The 19,361-nt window shown below is 38.8% G+C and overlaps 1 protein-coding gene across 1 annotated transcript in view; it reads right to left on the bottom strand.

The window, feature by feature from the left end:
• Positions 1–697: 697 nt before the first annotated feature.
• Positions 698–19,361, bottom strand: part of LOC126457817 (adenosine deaminase-like) — a 159,125-nt gene continuing 140,461 nt past the window's right edge. Inside the window, exons 8-9 of the mRNA XM_050094435.1 lie at positions 6,256–6,382; positions 698–938 (exon numbers count right to left, since the gene is read on the bottom strand). Of these exons, the coding sequence (XP_049950392.1) occupies positions 846–938; positions 6,256–6,382 (220 nt within the window). The 3' untranslated portion in view covers positions 698–845. The remainder of the gene's footprint in view (positions 939–6,255; positions 6,383–19,361) is intronic.

The following is a 19,361-nucleotide window of genomic DNA, read 5'->3' as shown; positions in this document are numbered from 1 at the left end:
ACCCTTTGTTTCCTGGTAGATAGATAAGACTGAAGCCATTTTGCAGCATTGTCGGTGCCACCATAATATTCTAATGCTGTGTTTCTCACAGTCAAAGGCTTTTAACGGGTCACAGAAAATGCCACTAGCCTCTAATTTATTATCTAATGAATTAAGTACATTCTCACTGTAAATAGCTTTCTCTATTCCAGAACCCTTAATAAATCCAAACTGTGACTTGGACAATATATTATTTTTAGTCAGATGCTTAGAAGATGCTTGAACACACCCTTTTCAGATATTTTTGAGAAAGCCAGCAAAAGTGAAATTGGTCAATAGTTTGATGGTATCTCTTTGACAGCAGTAATGCTTAAACTAGAGAGACTAGAAGGAGAAAGGTAGCTATAAAGCTAGTAATATCTCTCTGCTATTACATGTGCCTAGATGCAACATCAATCAGCTACAGGTGAGTGGCTGTCTTATCTTATTTTTGTTTATTTTATAAAAAAATGTAATGCATTTCATTATTTATGCCAAAATACATATTTCCAAATTTAAAAAGTCTGCTGTTTTATTTTAAAGAATGAATTTTACATTTTAATAGGTAAACGGTCTAATGGTGTTTAAATAAATAAAAAGCATTTGCCTGATATATGATGAAACAGATCAATGAGTGAGACGAAACTGATGATAATTGCACACCATTCAATTTGCATACTTGAGGCAAGGAAGACTGTTTTATTTAATAACCAGTACTGACAAAAATAAAATAAAAAATTGTCAACCAGCACATAAAAAACATAAAATTAACTTATCTTTCAGTACACATTCTTTGTTATAACATGTAACAAAATTTTAAATATGGTTTAGACAGTTATGTTTATTTCTTTGTACAGCTTCTGGATCAAATGGTCTTTCTCCTTATCAGGCAAGAAACATGAGTGGGCTGCATTGAAATTCTGAAAAAACAAAGACATTACATTATTACACAAGCAGATATTTAGAGAGTAACAAACATTTTGGAAGAGTCTATGCACATAAAAATTTACTTGGTTACTTCAGAATGATTATTACTCTATCTTCCACAGAAGAGGTACTGTTACTTACTAACTAATTAACTTGGGGGAACTGGAGACAAACTGACAAACAAAGTAATTTAAAAATATAATTGAACTGAAGAAACAGTTCAAACACAAGTGGCGCAAAGTATAAGAAACAATTAGCGAGTAGCTACTAGCACACAACCAATGAAAATGACTTGGTTTACTCCTTATAAGACATAGTGAGCAAGCACTGCAAACAATTTAATAGAAGCTGTGTCCCAAAAATCCTAGTCAGCCAGTTTTTTACCATATAGCTCAAGTACTGTGGTATGAATGGGACAGTGGTTTAAATCATACCTAACTGGAAAAGTGCAGAAAATTGAAATAAACAGTTCACATAATGTGCAAAAAACTGGTGATTTCTCAAACTGGGGAACAATCAAGAATGGCGTGCTGCAAGGTTCGGTCTTGGATCCTCTGCTGTTCTTGATATATATTAATGACTTGCCATTCTATATTCACGAAGATGCAAAGCTGGTACTTTATGCCGATGATACAAGTATAGCTATCATACCCGACAGACAAGAATTGACTGGTGAAATTGTAAACGATGCTTTTCGGAAAATCATTAAGTGGTTCTCTGTAAATGGGCTCTCATTAAACTTTGACAAAACACAGTATATACAGTTCCATTCAGTAAATGGAATGACCCCATTAATAAATATAGACTTCGATCACAAATCGGTAGCTAAGGTAGAATATACAAAATTTCTAGGTGTATGCATTGATTAGGGGTTGAACTGGAAAAAACACACTGAGGATCTGCTGAAACGTTTGAGTTCAGCTACTTATGCTATTAGGGTCATTACAAATTTTGGCGATATAAATCTGAGTAAATTAGCTTACCACGCCTATTTTCGTTCTCTGCTCTCATGTGGCATCATATTCTGGGGTAACTCATCATTGAGTAAAAGAGTGTTCATTGCACAAAAGCGTGTAATCAGAATAATTGCTGGAGCTCATCCAAGATCATCCTGCAGACACTTATTTAAAGAGCTAGAAATCTTCACTGTAGCCTCACAATATATATATTCACTTATGAAATTTGTTATTAACAATCCGAACGAATTCAAAAGTAATAGCAGGGTACATGGCTACAACACTAGTAGAAAGGATGATCTTCACTACTCAAAGTTAAATCAAACTTTGGCACAGAAGGGGGTAAATTATGCTGCCACAAAAGCCTTCGGTCATTACCTAATAGCATCAAAAGTCTAGCATTTAAAAGGAAATTAAAAGAATTTCTTAATGGCAACTCCTACTCATTAGATGACTTTTTGGATATAGTAAGTGGGTAATCCCCCCCCAAAAAAAAGGAAATTGAGTGTCATGTAATATTTTGTCTAATGTAATATCTTGTATAGACATCTTTTATTAACCTGACATGTTCCACATCATTACAAAGTGTCGTATTCATGATCTATGGAACAAGTACTAATCTAATCTAATCTGATCTAATACCACATGGAACAATACTGATTGCATCGTTTGATGATTGGTAGCCTACATCCATGGCTTCAAACACATTAATTTATCTGAATTTGCAACTGAGGCACAAGAAATAGTCTGGGGGACATCATCTATTCCCTTCTTGGACATAAACGAAAAACTTCAAGCATTTATTAATAAACGTACCCGACTATATTCCCCAACATACTGGAAAAGTACAAAGGAAACCTGCACCTCAGCTAACTGAAGAACTTAAGCACCTCATGAATCTCAGAGATGCTGCATATTCAGCTTACAAACTATGTGCTATACCCGAAAATAATGTTGCTCACAAGCAGAAACAGAACAGAGTCAGTCACACTGTGATAAATACCAAACTCAAACATTCCCATACATTAACTGATTACAGAGATAGACCAGCTGCCTGTGAAAAAACTGCACAATCTTGATATAGGAAAAGTATGCCACAGCACCCTCTGATTGCTGTTGTAGTTGCATTCTTCCTGCACAGTCCAAGTCCTTAGAATGTATAGTTCATGACCATCTAACAAACTACCTCTTTACAAACAATGTACTACATGAATACCAACTAGGTTTCCATAAACACCACTGCACAACATCTGCCTTACTGAAGGCACCAGGCAACTAAAGTTAAGAGACAACTAAAGGTAAGGTAAATATCATGTGCTTCTTAGACTTCAGCAAAGCCTTTTACACAACAGATTTTGACATTTTACTTGCCAAACTTAGCAGCCTAAATTTCTTGCCAAGTGGAGTGCAGTGGTTTCAATCATACCTTAAATCTCACCAACAATGTGTTACGTTCAGGACCCTAAAGTCACAATGGAGGCAGGTAGTATCAGATATCCTCCAGGGCATAGTATTAGGTCCTATACTCTTTTCTTTGTATATACATGATGTGTCATCAGTGTTGTCCTACTGCAAATACCACATTAATGCTGATGCCCTCCAGTTGTAGCTAAGTGCAAAAACAATAAAACCTGAAAACAACTATCGAGAATTTCAATACTGACCTATGCGCATTATCATAATGGATGTAGGCTATAGGGTTTAAGCTCAATCCATCCAAAACCCAAGCAGTACAAATTGGTCATTCTATGTTCATTAGCCCAAAATATCAGGAATCCTAGCAATCTTCAACCCTAATTGGGACAAATATAACTTTTCTTCCTCAGAACAAAGTCCAGATGAAAATGTAAATTGGACTGAGCACATAACTGTAATGCGCAAGAAGAGATCAGCATCTCCTGACGCCCTACAAAAATATAAAAAACTATTCTCTCTTGACTTGTAAAAGAAAATTGTTCAAACACTTATACTTCAAATTACTTATTACAGTGATGTTATTGCGCTAGGCCTTTCCTGGTTGTTCATTATATGTATGATGTTTGACTCTTTGGCAATATTTCACTGTAATATGCTTAGCTATCCTGGATGCATGCATAGAAGTGCAGATATTTCCATACCGTCTGTCTCCTCTACTGTCTCATCAACGAATGCTGTCCCTCACATCACTCCTCAACCTTAATGCTCTTAAACATAAAAGAAACATCTGTTCTTATCAGAGCAAAATCCTTTCTCACCCACTCCATCATTCAGCCACTTTGTTGAATTCCTTCTCAGTTGCAGGAACCTGGCTCTAGAATAACCTCACACATTATATTAGAGAACTGAATAACATCTCCAACTTCAGAAGACAGTTAATGACATATCTACTAAAGCAACAATAAGGATTACCATTGTATGCACTCACCTGACCCCCTCACTGCATTACTCTTTCACCATACAGTTTTAATATTTCTAATCATTGATTTTTATTTTTATTATCTGACTTCACATCTTTCTTATTCCAGTTTCTTTTGTCTTTAGGATTCTACTACCTTTTTGATTAATCTTTCATGTGTTCCCATCCTCTCCCTGACAGCAGCTGTCTTTGGGAGCTGTCCCTGTTTTCCCTCTGCTCTGTATTTATTCTCTTTTTTTGAGCTATGTAAACTAAAGCTTCCATTTTCCTCCAACTTATCCTGCCTTCTTAGACTCCTCAGACTAGCCAAAATAGCCCTTCAATGGCATCAGAAGTGCATGCTATTAATTTTTTGTCCTGAATGCGAATAAGATATCACTATAGTAAATAAACAATCCCTTCTAGTTTTTGTTATTACCCAATACTCACAACTTCATCTTCAGGGTGTCTATCCTTTCATCCCTTTATTATCCGCAAAGGCAGTGTACTTTATTTTTAAAGACAAACTATACTGAACAATGAAAAGTACAGGTTAGAATATCAACAATATTATGGAAAGGATAGACTGCTACTCACCATAGAGATAACACAGCACAGTGAGCAATAGACAGGCACAACAAAAAGACTTACACACTGAGCTTTTGGCCAGTGCCTTCTTCAGAAAGGACACACACACACACACACGCACACACACACACACACACACACACACACACACACACACACACACACACACACACACATACATTCACACAAGCAAGCACACACGACTGCTATGATGCAGACATGACTGCTATCTACATTTACACTGGGCAGAGATTCTGGCCCAGAGATATTGGTCATGTGTACGTGAGGTGTGCTTGCTTGTGAGACTGTGTGTGTGTATTTCCTTTCTGAAGAAGGTTTTGGTCAAAAGATCATTGTGCCAAGTCTTTGTGTTGTACCTGTCTGCAGCTCAATGTGTCATCTTTACACTGAGTAGCAACCTATCCTTTTCATAATATTGTAGACAAACTATATTGTAACTTCCTGGCAGATTAAAACTGTGTACCAGACCAGAAGTCGACCTGGGTCCTATGTCTGTCACAGTCAAGCACTTTACCGACGGTGATATTCAAGCATAACACACAACCTATCCCCACAGCTTTATTTGCACCAGTCCCTTATCTCCTACGTTCCAGATTACTCCTGCATACCCTGTGAGACTAGCACTCATGGAAGAGAGGATGTTGCAGGGCTAAGCTACAGCCTGTGAAGGTTGAAAGCTAGGACATGAGGTAATAGTGGAAGTAAAGCAGGTCATCAATCATGCTTGGATAGTTCATTTGGTAAAACACCTGATCATGAAAGGCAAAGGTCCCAGGTTTGAATACCAATCTGAGACACAGTTTTAATCAGCCAGGAAGTTTCATATCAGTCCACACTACATTGCAAAGTAAAAATTCATTCTGGAAACAATCCCCAGGCTGTAGCTAAGCCATGTCTCCACAGTATCCTTTCTTCCTGTGGTGCTAGTTTTGCAAGGTATGCAGGAGACCTTTTATAAAATTTGGAAGGTAGAAGGTGAGGTACTGGTGGATGTAAAGCTGTGAGGGGGGCCATGAGGCATGCTTGGATGTTTGAGTCACGCTTGGGTAGGTCAGTAAGTAGAACACTTGCCCACACAATGCAACGGCCTCACATTCGTGTCCCAGTCCAGGACACAGCTTTAATCTGCCAGGAATTTTCAATCAGAGTACAATCTGCCACAGAGTGAAAATTCATTCTGTACATTCATTACATATTTTTCTGGTACAGCTACTCTTGGCAAGTCTCTTTCTTTAGTCTATGTTATCTTTGCACAAGTATTAAATGTCAGCAAGGGAATAAGGGTTATAATGAACGTCTATTCCTGATCATTTTTGTAAGTAAGAAAATGAATGCAATAACAATAGCATTAATATCAGTAGATTAACTTACTGCACGAATTGCATGGGCTTCAGTGAGGCCCCAACTTGCGGCGAGTGCATAATCATCTCTTAGCGTTCTTCCAGTCAGTGTAGTGTCATCAGAATTTAGAGAGAAATTTACACCTTCTTCAGCAAATCTGAAAGCAATGTAGAAAAAACTATTAAATTCTTTTATCACCAGGACCAAGATTCTTTTCTAATTTGTAACCTGAATTCATTCTTGCTGACAAGTTCTAAGCAAGGGCATAGTAGGGTGTTTGGCAAACTCCCTAACACATCCCTTTCCTTGGAGATATTAATTTCACTGTTACATTGGATAGTATTTACAGATTTTGAAGAAAAGAGGAAGATTTTATGACAAGTTGAAGCTCTGAGCTGTTTCATGAGGTGTACTCGTATGGCACAGCTGGTAGCATACTGTTCACAAAAAGCAGAGATCTGAGTATGAGTCCTAATCAAGCACATACATTTAACATTTTGCATACGATCAATTCACCATACACTCATCACAAATTGTATGTGTTGTTTTCAAGAATTTGTCTGTGACCGTGTGTCTCCATTTCTTTTAAACACACTAAAAAATATAGTTAAAGATACCCTTGCTCACATTTCATTATGGTTTAGAGCGAACGGTTTTCTACTAAATGAAAGTAAGACCCAGGCACTTTCCTTTAGCTTAAGAGAGAATCATGACTTAGAAAGTATAAAATTTTTAAGTGTTATAGTAGACAACAAGTTGACATGGGAACCACACGTCAAACATTTATCTGCCAGACTCTCAAGAGTTATCATTTAATTAGAAACTTAAACAGACATGTCTCTAATAGTTATATAAGATCAGCATATTTTACTTTCTTTCAAAGTATTATATCATATGGAATCTTATTGTGGGGCAATAGCAGTCACGTAAAGGGCATTCTACTTTCACAAAAAAATTAGTAAGAATAATAACCGACTCAGATAAGTTAGAACACTGTAAACCCTTGTTTGTTAAATTTCAATGCCTGATGGTGATAAATATATCATTACGAAGGGACAAGAAGGAACAAATCATGTTTAGATGTACCATACCAAAGACTATCCAAGTCACAGAATTCATATTTAGTTCTTGGACTTAAGTTGTACAATAAGTTCAGTATAGATTTAAAAGAGTTACCTGTCAATATCTTCAAAGCTAAGTTGTACAGAATACTAGTAAATAATCCTTTCTACACAGTAGACGAATTTTTTGAAACTGAAAATACTGTCTTTCAACACTGTATCTAGCAGATGACCTTATGTAATCCAAACTAAATTGTATTTAGTAATTAATGTAAAAATGTAAGTTATCTTGACTTCCAGAATGAGATTTTCACTCTGCAGCGGAGTGTGCGCTGATATGAAACTTCCTGGCAGATTAAAACTGTGTGCCCGACCGAGACTCGAACTCGGGAATTTGCCTTTCTCTGGCAAGTGCTCTACCAACTGAGCTACTGAAGCACGACTCACGCCCGGTACTCACAGCTTTACTTCTGCCAGTATCTCGTCTCCTACCTTCCAAACTTTACAGAAGCTCTCCTGCGAACTTGCTTCTGTAAAGTTTGGAAGGTAGGAGACGAGATACTGGCAGAAGTAAAGCTGTGAGTACCGGGCGTGAGTCGTGCTTCGGTAGCTCAGATGGTAGAGCACTTGCCCGTGAAAGGCAAAGTGCTGAGTTCGAGTCTCGGTCGGGCACACAGTTTTAATCTGCCAGGAAGTTTCTTATCTTGACTTGTCTATTGCTTTATGAGCTGAACAACAATAAAATTTGATTGATTGATTGATTGTCTCCTTGGTATTTTTCTTGCAGATGGTTTTCCATTTTACTCTGCCAATCTTCTAATGCTAGCATTTCTAAACACTGATCAAAAGGTCCCTGGTTTGAGTCCAGCTACTGCTTAGATTTTGGGTTAAATACTTCTGGTATAAAGTCACCCTCATTCTGCCAACAACCTTATCAGAAAGAGTGGAGGAGTGGACAGAAGTTCAAGGAACTCTCTTGCCATTGAGAACACAAAATATGTATCCTTAGTAACTGCAGTATGTAATTCTGCCACCAAAAAATTCTAGTTTATTCTTCCGTTCATATCTCTGGAAGGTGATTACCAAAGGGGAGGTGACCACAAGAAAATGATAGTATCTAAGCATTTATTTGGCTTTTCAACTGCCTGAAGTATGTGATATTAGATGTCTGAATGTTTTAAAGCCAGAAAATCTGAAAACAGAAACATGAAGGTTCATTTTAGATATAGTAGGTGTCAGTGACATGAAATGAAAAGAAAATGAAGTTCCTAATCAGGCAAATATTGGGTATTATCAAAGAATCAGAAAAAATTATACTAGGTGTAGGATCCACTATGAATAGAAAGGTAAAGCAAAGGCTGAGGTATTGTGAACAGTTTAGTGATAAGATTATTCTCGTCAGAATCAACTGCTGACCAACACCAATAATAATAGTTCAGATATAGACTTGACATCAAAAACTGAAGCTGTAGATGAAAAGGTGGAGAGAGTATATTTCAGCACTAAATGGGTAACTAAGTATGTAAAGGAAGACAAAAATATACTGATCACCGGGGATTAGAACACCACAGTAGGAGAGGAAATCAAGAACAGAGTTGTTTATTTTTATTCATTTTATTTATTTAGTTTTTAGTTGATCCTTCGTGCAACTGTTTTGATAGTATGTAGAACATGTCAGATTATTACAGTAATAACCATATGTAAATGGTTAACAAACCTTGCAATCTATGTCATATGCAAACAGATACATGAAAATTGAGGTTCATGTGCTCCAATAATAGCACAGATAATAGTAGTAATAATGTTCACATGAACAAATTGTAAGGCTTACATTCAAATTCATATGAAAATTATTCTGTCAACAAGTGATACATCAGTGATACATAGTAAGTTTACATAGTAATGCTTAAAACTAAACACATGAAGTACTACACATTGTCAAAACATTTCTGCAAAGAATAGAAAAAGGTGTATAAAAGATAAAGTTTTAGCTGTCTTTTGAATTTAGTCACATTCGCAATGACTGATTTGACATGAACTGGAAGTTTATAATAAACTTTTACGCTTGAATGATGCATTCCTTTCTGTACCATGTTAAGATTTTTTTATGTTTGTGAAAATCATGTTATCTTCTTGTATCATGAACATTATATGCAGTATTTATTTTTTCAATTGTATGATTCCTGTTCACAAAGCAAATTAGAGAAAAAATGTATTGGCGTGGCAGAGTGATGATCCCCAGTTGTTTAAATAAATTTCTATGAGAGCATCTAGGGCACAATTTACTCATAATTCTGATGACCCTCTTCTGTGCAATTATGACCCTCTTCTGTGCAATAAAGACTTTATTCGCTTGTGGCTGGTTTCTCCAGAATATCACACCATATGTTGTAAGTGAATGGAAATATCGTAGGTAAACAGCTTTGATTGATCCAAGTAACAAACAGATGCAACAGAGCAAATGGCAAATTATGCAAAACTGAATATTTTACACAGGTCGATGATTTGAATTGAACAGTTTAGGTTGTTATTAATATGTAATACCAAGAGTTTGGAAGACTCAACTCCCGATATTTCTTTATCACCACCTTTTATTTCAATGTTTTCTGGTTTTATGTTTGCTGTGTTAAAATGAGTGAAATGAGTTTTGTAATATTGAGGGACAGACTATTTGAAGGGAACCAATCTAGGACTTATTTGACTATAATGGTCACAGCGTTCTCTAAACTGACTTTGTCAGGCAGTTTTTTCTCCCCTACTGTTCAACCTATAGGCTGAACAAGCAATGACTGAAATAAAAGGAAGGTTCAGGAATGGGATTAAGATGCACTGATGACATTGCTACCCTCATTGAAAATGATGAAGAATTACAGGAACAAGCTATAAAAAACATCCAACAAATAACATCAGGCAAAATGTTCGGTGTTCTAAAGAAAAAAAAAAGGTATAAGCTATAGGGAAAGATGTATAATAAACAATATGTATGAGATCCAGTAGGAAACAATAAGAATGGAGAATGATGAGAGAAGAGCTCAGACTAGAAATGGGGGTAAAGTAGGGTTAATTGGGAACCATTTAGTAGAAAAAGTAAAGGAAATCTACTATCATGGGAGCAAAGTAATGCAACAGGCAAAGAAAGAAGAATAATTGAAGTAGTCAAGCAAAGGAAAGGAGGGTGTTCCTCACTAAAAGAAGTCTACTGATGTCAAACATAGGCTTCAATTTGAGAAAGAAATTTGTGATAATGTACATCTGGAGAACAACGTTGTATGGGAGTGAACCATGGATTGCAGGAAAAATGGAAATGAGGAAAACCAAAGCAGTTGGATTGTGGTGTTACATATGGATGTTGAAAATTAGGTGGACTGATAAGAAATGAAGAGGAGAATTTGTGGGAACCAATAACTACAAGAAGGGACAGGATGATAGGATGTATATTAAGACATCAGTAATGGCTTCCATGGTGCTAGTGGCAGCTTTAGAAGAAAAAACTGTATGGTAATGCATGAATTGGATAATATACAACAAATAACTGAGGACCTTGGGTGCAAGTGCTACTCAGAGATGAAGATGTTGGCACAAGAGCCATGGTAGGCCACATCAAACCATACAGACGAACAGAGACAAAAATGCCTTACTTCACTTCTTCTCTTGATATACACTAATGTTTGATAAATAGCAACACTGAGAAAGATATGAGTAACTTAAACAATCTTTATCCTCAATACAAGTCTCCAAACCATCAATTTTTGTTGCTAGGGAACTGTAATTAACAAACTGAGGAACAAGAATGGGAAGTACCTTAGGTTCAAAAATTTCCCAAGTGTAACAGCTGCCATTCAAATTTCCTCAATATTTAATAAGAGTTGGGATGGAATTTTGTGCTGAATAACATTCCAAATCACCACACTTGGTGCTTCCCTTGAATAAAAGTCTGCAGTGCATGACTTTAACGCAGTAGAGAGTGACACTCATAATGGGGAACCCCCCACCCATTTGCATATTCTTCCATTATATTCTATCTAAATCAGTGTGTTATATATGCTATATTATGAAAAGGGAAGTTGCCACTCACCATATAGCAGAGATGCTGAGTCACAGATAGGCACAACAAAAAGATTGTCACAAATAAACCTTTTGGCCTATAAGGCCTTCATCAAAAATCAACGACACACACACACACACACACACACACACACACACACACACACACAAATGGGAGGTTAGACGGTGGGCAGGGGAGAGGTGGGGAAGGGGTTAGGATAGTGGAAAATGATAGAAGTAAAAAGACTGGGTGCAATGGTGGAATGAGGGTTGTATAGTGCTGGAATGGGAACAGGGAGGCTGGATGGGTGAGGGCAATGACTAATGAAGGTTGAGACCAGGAATGTTATGGGAACATAGGATACATTGCAGGGAAAGTTCCCACCTGTGAAGTTCATAAAATCTGGTGTTGATGGGATTGATCCATATGGCACAGGCTATGAAGCAGTCACTCAGATGAAGGATGTCATGTTTGGCTGTGAGCTCAGCAGCGGGGTGGTCCACTTGTTTCTTGGCCACAGTTGGCTGGTGGCCATTCATGTGGACAGACAGCTTGTTGGTTGTCATGCCCACATAGAATGCAGCAGAGTGGTTGCAGCTTAGCTTGTAGATCACATGACTGGTTTCATAGGTATCCCTGCCTTTGATGGGATAGGTGATGTTTGTGTCCGGACTGGAGTAGATGGTGGTGGGAGGATGTATGGGACAGGTCTTCCATCTGGATCTATTACAGGAGTATGAGCCATGAGATGAGGGGCTCGGAGCACGGGTTGTGTAGGGATGGAGAAGTATATTGTGTATGTTCGATGGATGGGGAATACCACTGCAGGAGGGGTGGGGAGGATAGTGGGCAGAACATTTCTCATGTCAGAGTACGAGGAGAGGTAGTCGATAACCTGGTGGAGAATGTAATTTAGTCCTGGGTGGTACTGAGTTACAAGGGGAATGCTCCTCTGTGGCCGGAGGGTGTAACTCCCACCACCTCTCATAGTTCCACATGCAATTTGCACGATTCTACATGAAAATGTGGCTGAACTAAGTTGTTTTAGGAGTTTCAAAATGTGTATTTTCCAATTTAAATTCACATCAGTCCGGGCACGTAAGAACTTTGAAGTTTCCAGTCGTGTTATTATTCACCATGTTTTAAACATACCATTGGTGTAGTGCCCCTAGATGTGCAGAACTGAATATGTCGTGTCTTTTTAAAATTGAGGATGAGACCATTCATAGAAAACCAGTCAGTGATACTTTAAAGAACTTTGTTTACCATTTCTTCTGTCTCTGTACATATGCTTGGGCTTATTAAAATGCTAGTGTCATCTGCAAAAAGAACTAATTCTGCTTGTTGTATAGTAGTTGGAAGATCGTTTACAAATATGAGGGACAATTGTGTACCTAAAATTGAGCCTTGGGGAACCCCATGTGTGAATTATCCCCACTCAGAATTATGTCCCCATACTATATTGGTTGAATTACTAAATACAACTTTCTGCAGTCTTTTGGTTAGATATGACATTATCCACTGGTTGACTGTACCATTAATCCCATCAAAAGTCAATTTATATAGGGGAATACTGTGAGAACAGAGTCAAATGCCTTAGATAGATTGCAGAAAATACTAACCAGTGCTATTTTATTATTTAATGCTTGTAAAATCTGGTGAGTGAACTTGTAAATGGCATTCTCAGCTGAGTAGCACTTCTCAATCCAAACTGTAATTTGCTGAGGGTACTGTTGTTGCTCAGGTGAGATACTGGTATAAAATACATCACCTTGTCAAAAATTTTGGAAAATTATGTCAGCAGTGAAACACGTAAATAGTTAATGACATCTCTCTCTCTCGTATCACCTTTCTTAAAGAGGTGTTTAAGAGTGATGTATTTCAGTCTCTGTGGAAAATTGCCTTGAGTTACTGAACCATTACATATTTTGGATAAGACTGGGCTTGTTATATGGGAAACAAAACTTGAGCACTCTATTGGAAACACCATCAGAACCACATGAGCTTTTTATTTATTTACTGATTTATTTTTGGAGAAAGTGTATAATTTTCTGAATTTCAGCAGCATACAAAACCAATGGTTACTCTGTGACTATGATGAGTATTATACACAGTATATAAATATTATATTCAAGTATATATTATATATAAGTATTATATACAGTATATAAGCACCACCAGTCCCCTGACACAATAAGCTCTGGGCATGCTTCAGCAATCATCGTAAAAACCTCTATAAAAAAAACCTCTGTCTCAAGGTTTGCTGCACACTGGTGAGATGCATGGCTGTTGAGTTGGAACAGCCTTAGCAGGCAATCTCTGGTGAACCTGCCGCACCTCAGTTGTATAAGGCTTACTTAGGCACACGGAGCTCTGTCTAGGTGAACTTTTATTTCCTTAGCTGCTTGTGGAACTGAGGTGCAACCCTCGAAATTATCTCCTTCTCCTTCCAGTGGAAAGGGTGCATCGCTGGATAGTACTAACACCCAACCAAATAAGAAGGCTTGTGTGGCCAGTCGTCCTGAATCAAGAGTAAATTCTGAATGTTTTGGGTCTAGTAAAACAACACATTCTAGCAGTCAGAATGTGTTTTTAATAATAAAAAGGAAAGAGGGCAACTTTGTGAAAGTTCTGCCTTTCTGTATTCAAAATGGGTTGCTGGCAGTTCTAAAACCAGTTAAACGATTGTGTAATGGGGTGCTGTTGGTGGAACATCTAGTTGCCAACAAGTTAAGGACCTACACAAAGCTCAATGTCTCACAGAATATGCCATCAAAACTGAGCTGCACACAACCTTGAATTACAGCAAATGTGTTGTGGTGTGCAGGAATCTGGTGGACATCTCCAAGGAGAAACTAAAAGGTAATTGGGCTCCCAAAAGGTATAGTCGACATGCAAAATATCACAAAGAGGATGGATGGGTTTTTTATAAAGTCTGACTCCTTTATCCTGGCATTTAATAGAATAAAACTTCCTGAGCATGTTAAGACAGATCCCCACACCATCTTCAGTGTGGATTCCAGCATCTTGAAGAAGACATTAAGTCTATGAAGCACATCCCATATGTTGTTGTTGTTGTGGTCTTCAGTCCTGAGACTGGTTTGATGCAGCTCTCCATGCTACTCTATCCTGTGCAAGCTTTTTCATCTCCCAGTACCTACTGCAACCTACATCCTTCTGAATCTGCTTAGTGTATTCATCTCTTGGTCTCCCTCTATGATTTTTACCCTCCACACTGCCCTCCAATACTAAATTGGTGATCCCTTGATGCCTCAGAACATGTCCTACCAACCGATCCCTTCTTCTGGTCAAGTTGTGCCACAAACTTCTCTTCTCCCCAATCCTATTCAATACTTCCTCATTAGTTATGTGATCTACCCATCTAATCTTCAGCATTCTTCTGTAGCACCACATTTCGAAAGCTTCTATTCTCTTCTTGTCCAAACTATTTATCGTCCATGTTTCACTTCCATACATGGCTACACTCCATATGAATACTTTCAGAAATGACTTCCTGACACTTAAATCTATACTGGATGTTAACAAATTTCTCTTCTTCAGAAACGCTTTCCTTGCCATTGCCACCCTACATTTTATATCCTCTCTACCTCGACCATCATCAGTTATTTTGCTCCCCAAATAGCAAAACTCCTTTACTACTTTAAGTGCCTCATCTCCTAATCTAATTCCCTCAGCATCACCCGACTTAATTAGACTACATTCCATTATCCTTGTTTTGCTTTTGTTGATGTTCATCTTATATCCTCCTTTCAAGACACTGTCCATTCCATTCAACTGCTCTTCCAAGTCCTTTGCTGTCTCTGACAGAATTACAATGTCATCGGCGAACCTCAAAGTTTTTATTTCTTCTCCATGAATTTTAATACCTACTCCAAATTTTTCTTTTGTTTCCTTTACTGCTTGCTCAATATACAGATTGAACAACATCGGGGAGAGGCTACAACCCTGTCTTACTCCCTTCCCAACCACTGCTTCCCTTTCATGTCCCTCGACTCTTATAACTGCCATCTGGTTTCTGTACAAATTGTAAATAGCCTTTCGCTCCCTGTATTTTACCCCTGCCACCTTTAGAATTTGAAAGAGAGTATTCCAATCAACATTGTCAAAAGCTTTCTCTAAGTCTACAAATGCTAGAAATGTAGGTTTGCCTTTCCTTAATCTTTCTTCTAAGATAAGTCGTAAGGTCAGCATTGCCTCACGTGTTCCACTGTTTCTACGGAATCCAAACTGATCTTCCCCAAGGTTGGCTTCTACTAGTTTTTCCATTCGTCTGTAAAGAATTTGTGTTAGTATTTTGCAGCTGTGACTTATTAAGCTGATAGTTCGGTAATTTTCACATCTGTCAACACCTCCTTTCTTTGGGATTGGAATTATTATATTCTTCTTGAAGTCTGAGGGTATTTCGCCTGTTTCATATGTCTTGCTCACCAGAAGGTAGAGTTTTGTCAGGACTGGCTCTCCCACGGCCGTCAGTAGTTCCAATGGAATATTGTCTACTCCGGGGGCCTTGTTTCGACTCAGGTCTTTCAGTGCTCTGTCAAACTCTTCACGCAGTAGCATATCTCCCATTTCATCTTCATCTACATCCTCTTCCATTTCCATAATATCGTCCTCAAGTACATCGCCCTTGTATAGACCCTCTATATACTCCTTCCACCTTTCTGCTTTCCCTTCTTTGCTTAGAACTGGGTTTCCATCTGAGCTCTTGATATTCATACAAGTCGTTCTCTTATCTCCAAAGGTCTCTTTAATTTTCCTGTAGGCGGTATCTATCTTACCCCTAGTGAGATAGGCCTCTACATCCTTACATTTGTCCTCTAGCCATCCCTGCTTAGCCATTTTGCACTTCCTGTGGATCTCATTTTTGAGACGTTTGTATTCCTTTTTGCCTGTTTCTCTTACTGCATTTTTATATTTTCTCCTTTCATCAATTAAATTCAATATTTCTTCTGTTACCCAAGGATTTCTACTAGCCCTCGTCTTTTTACCTACTTGATCCTCTGCTGCCTTCACTACTTCATCCCTCAAAGCTACCCATTCTTCTTCTACTGTATTTATTTCCCCCATTCCTGTCAATTGCTCCCTTATGCTCTCCCTGAATCTCTGTACAACCTCTGGTTCTTTTAGTTTATCCAGGTCCCATCTCCTTAAATTCCCACCTTTTTGCAGTTTCTTCAGTTTTAATCTACAGGTCATAACCAATAGATTGTGGTCAGAGTCCACATCTGCCCCTGGAAATGTCTTACAATTTAAAACCTGGTTCCTAAATCTCTGTCTTACCATTATATAATATATCTGATACCTTTTAGTATCTCCAGGGTTCTTCCATGTATACAACCTTCTTTCATGATTCTTAAACCAAGTGTTAGTTATGATTATGTTGTGCTCTGTGCAAAATTCGACTAGGCGGCTTCGTCTTTCATTTCTGTCCCCCAATCCATATTCACCTACTATGTTTCCTTCTCTCCCTTTTCCTACACTCAAATTCCAGTCACCCATGACTATTAAATTTTCGTCTCCCTTCACAATCTGAATAATTTCTTTTATTTCATCATATATTTCTTCAATTTCTTCGTCATCTGCAGAGCTAGTTGGCATATAAACTTGTACTACTGTAGTAGGCGTGGGCTTCGTATCTATCTTGGCCACAATAATGCGTTCACTATGCTGTTTGTAGTAGCTTACCCGCATTCCTATTTTCCTATTCATTATTAAACCTACTCCTGCATTACCCCTATTTGATTTTGTGTTTATAACCCTGTAGTCACCTGACCAGAAGTCTTGTTCCTCCTGCCACCGAACTTCACTAATTCCCACTATATCTAACTTCAACCTATCCATTTCCCTTTTTAAATTTTCTAACCTACCTGCCCGATTAAGGGATCTGACATTCCACGCTCCGATCCGTAGAACTCCAGTTTTCTTTCTCCTGATAATGACATCCTCTTGAGTAGTCCCCCCCCGGAGATCCGAATGGGGGACTGTTTTACCTCCGGAATATTTTACCCAAGAGGACGCCATCATCATGTAATCATACAGTAAAGCTGCATGCCCTCGGGAAAAATTACGGCTGTAGTTTCCCCTTGCTTTCAGCCGTTCGCAGTACCAGCACAGCAAGGCCGTTTTGGTTATTGTTACAAGGCCAGATCAGTCAATCATCCAGACTGTTGCCCTTGCAACTACTGAAAAGGCTGCTGCCCCTCTTCAGGAACCACACGTTTGTCTGGCCTCTCAACAGATACCCCTCCGTTGTGGTTGCACCTACGGTACGGCTATCTGTATCGCTGAGGCACGCAAACCTCCCCACCAACGGCAAGGTCCATGGTTCCCATATAATGAGGCCAAAAAGATGTATAAAGCCATGCTGCCCCAGTGTTCCCCATCTCCTTTGCTTCAGTTCTTGAAAAGCCAGTGCAGAAAGCCGATGCTGCAACACAAATGGAAGTTGCTAGTGTCAGCACTAGTATTTGCATTTGTCCCTGTATTTTTGTTGCTGCAATCATTTCAAAGCCTGTCCCTCCCTCCAAGAACTTCAGAAAAAGCTGTGGTTGCTGACATTGTGGACCTCCCTGCCCCTCCAAAGATTCAGTCTGGGACACAGTCCAGTGCAGCTGTGGTTGTGGCTATGAAGCCTACATAGGGCAAAACTTCATCACTGCTGGAATCAGGAAATGAACAGTCAGAAGATGTCAACATCTTCGTTTCTGACATCTCTCTTAAGACTTTTTTGAGGCGATGGACTCTGATGTTGGCCTGGGGCAATCATCTCATCCAAAAGGCCAAGCCACCCACTGTGTGTTCCCTTGCACAGCAGAAAGTCAGGATGAAAGCGCTACCCCCCATGATAGATGGCTCCCATCCTACAGTCGAACATTAAAAATGAATTCAGGACATATGTGGAGGAACTGAAATTACTAGTACAGGAATACCCCCCGTGCTTGTCCTCACAGGAAATGCATTTTGAAGCATCCGATGCTCCTGTCCTATGGGACTACACACCCTATTGTAAGGATGACCTAACTGGGGAAAGGGCCAATGGAGGGGTCACTTTGTTTGTCAATAATGCACACCAGACCTCTGTTCTCCCCTAGCTATTGACCTGCAAGTGGCTACAGCTGCAGTTCATGTCTGTCAGAGGATCACAGTTTATTCGCTATATTTACCTCCATGTGATGTGATTCACTCTGAGGTTCTAACAGGTCTTAAAGAACAACTCCCCTGACTATTTCTCCTACTGGGAGACTTTGGTGCTTACCATATATTGTGGGTTTTATCTCTACTTGCCAGGGTTTGGAGAACCTCATGACGTCTCATGAGCTGTGCGTTTTCACCATAGGCACTCCCCCTAATTTCTGTGCTGCTACAGAGTTATTCTCAGCCATCACCCTTTCTTTCTTCTCTCCAGCCCTCACAGACTATGTTCAGTCAGAAATTATTCATTCTAGTGATCACTTCCAACTCCACATTCATCTCCTGGATGAAACATTGCCTATACAGAAGTCACTCGAATGGATGGTCAGAAGGTCTAACTAGACTTCAAATAGCACAATTTTGAGTGTTACAACTACCCTTCTCCATGTGGGAGCTGGAATCGGCAATGTCTGAGATTCATAACACTTCACCTAGTCACTACCAAATCCAGAACTGCATGCTTTGACATTTGCCAGCAATGTCAATGGAAATCCTCCAAAAATGTTTTAATCTTATATGGCAGAAAGGCACCTTTTTCAACTAATGGAGAGAGGCAATTCTGATACCTCTTCTCAAATCAGAAAAGGACCATACATGTCCCAGTAGTTGCTAGAGCATCACCTTAATGAGCTATGTAGAAAAGACCCTGGAGCGAAAGGTTAACTGTCATTTGGTCTGGCTGTTAGAGATCAGGCAGCTTCTCAGCTGCTCTCTGAATAGATTTGGAGATTTTGCTCCACTTTCAATGACCTGACCCTACTAGAGGTAGCTATTCAGCAAGCTTTCCTACATAAACATCACTGTCTAAGTATATTCTT

This window comes from Schistocerca serialis, chromosome 2 (assembly GCF_023864345.2).
Source record: "Schistocerca serialis cubense isolate TAMUIC-IGC-003099 chromosome 2, iqSchSeri2.2, whole genome shotgun sequence".
In the NCBI taxonomy this organism is placed as follows: domain Eukaryota; kingdom Metazoa; phylum Arthropoda; class Insecta; order Orthoptera; family Acrididae; genus Schistocerca; species Schistocerca serialis.
The sequence above is the reverse complement of the archived record's forward strand: the minus strand, read 5'-3'. Positions and strand labels throughout refer to the sequence as shown.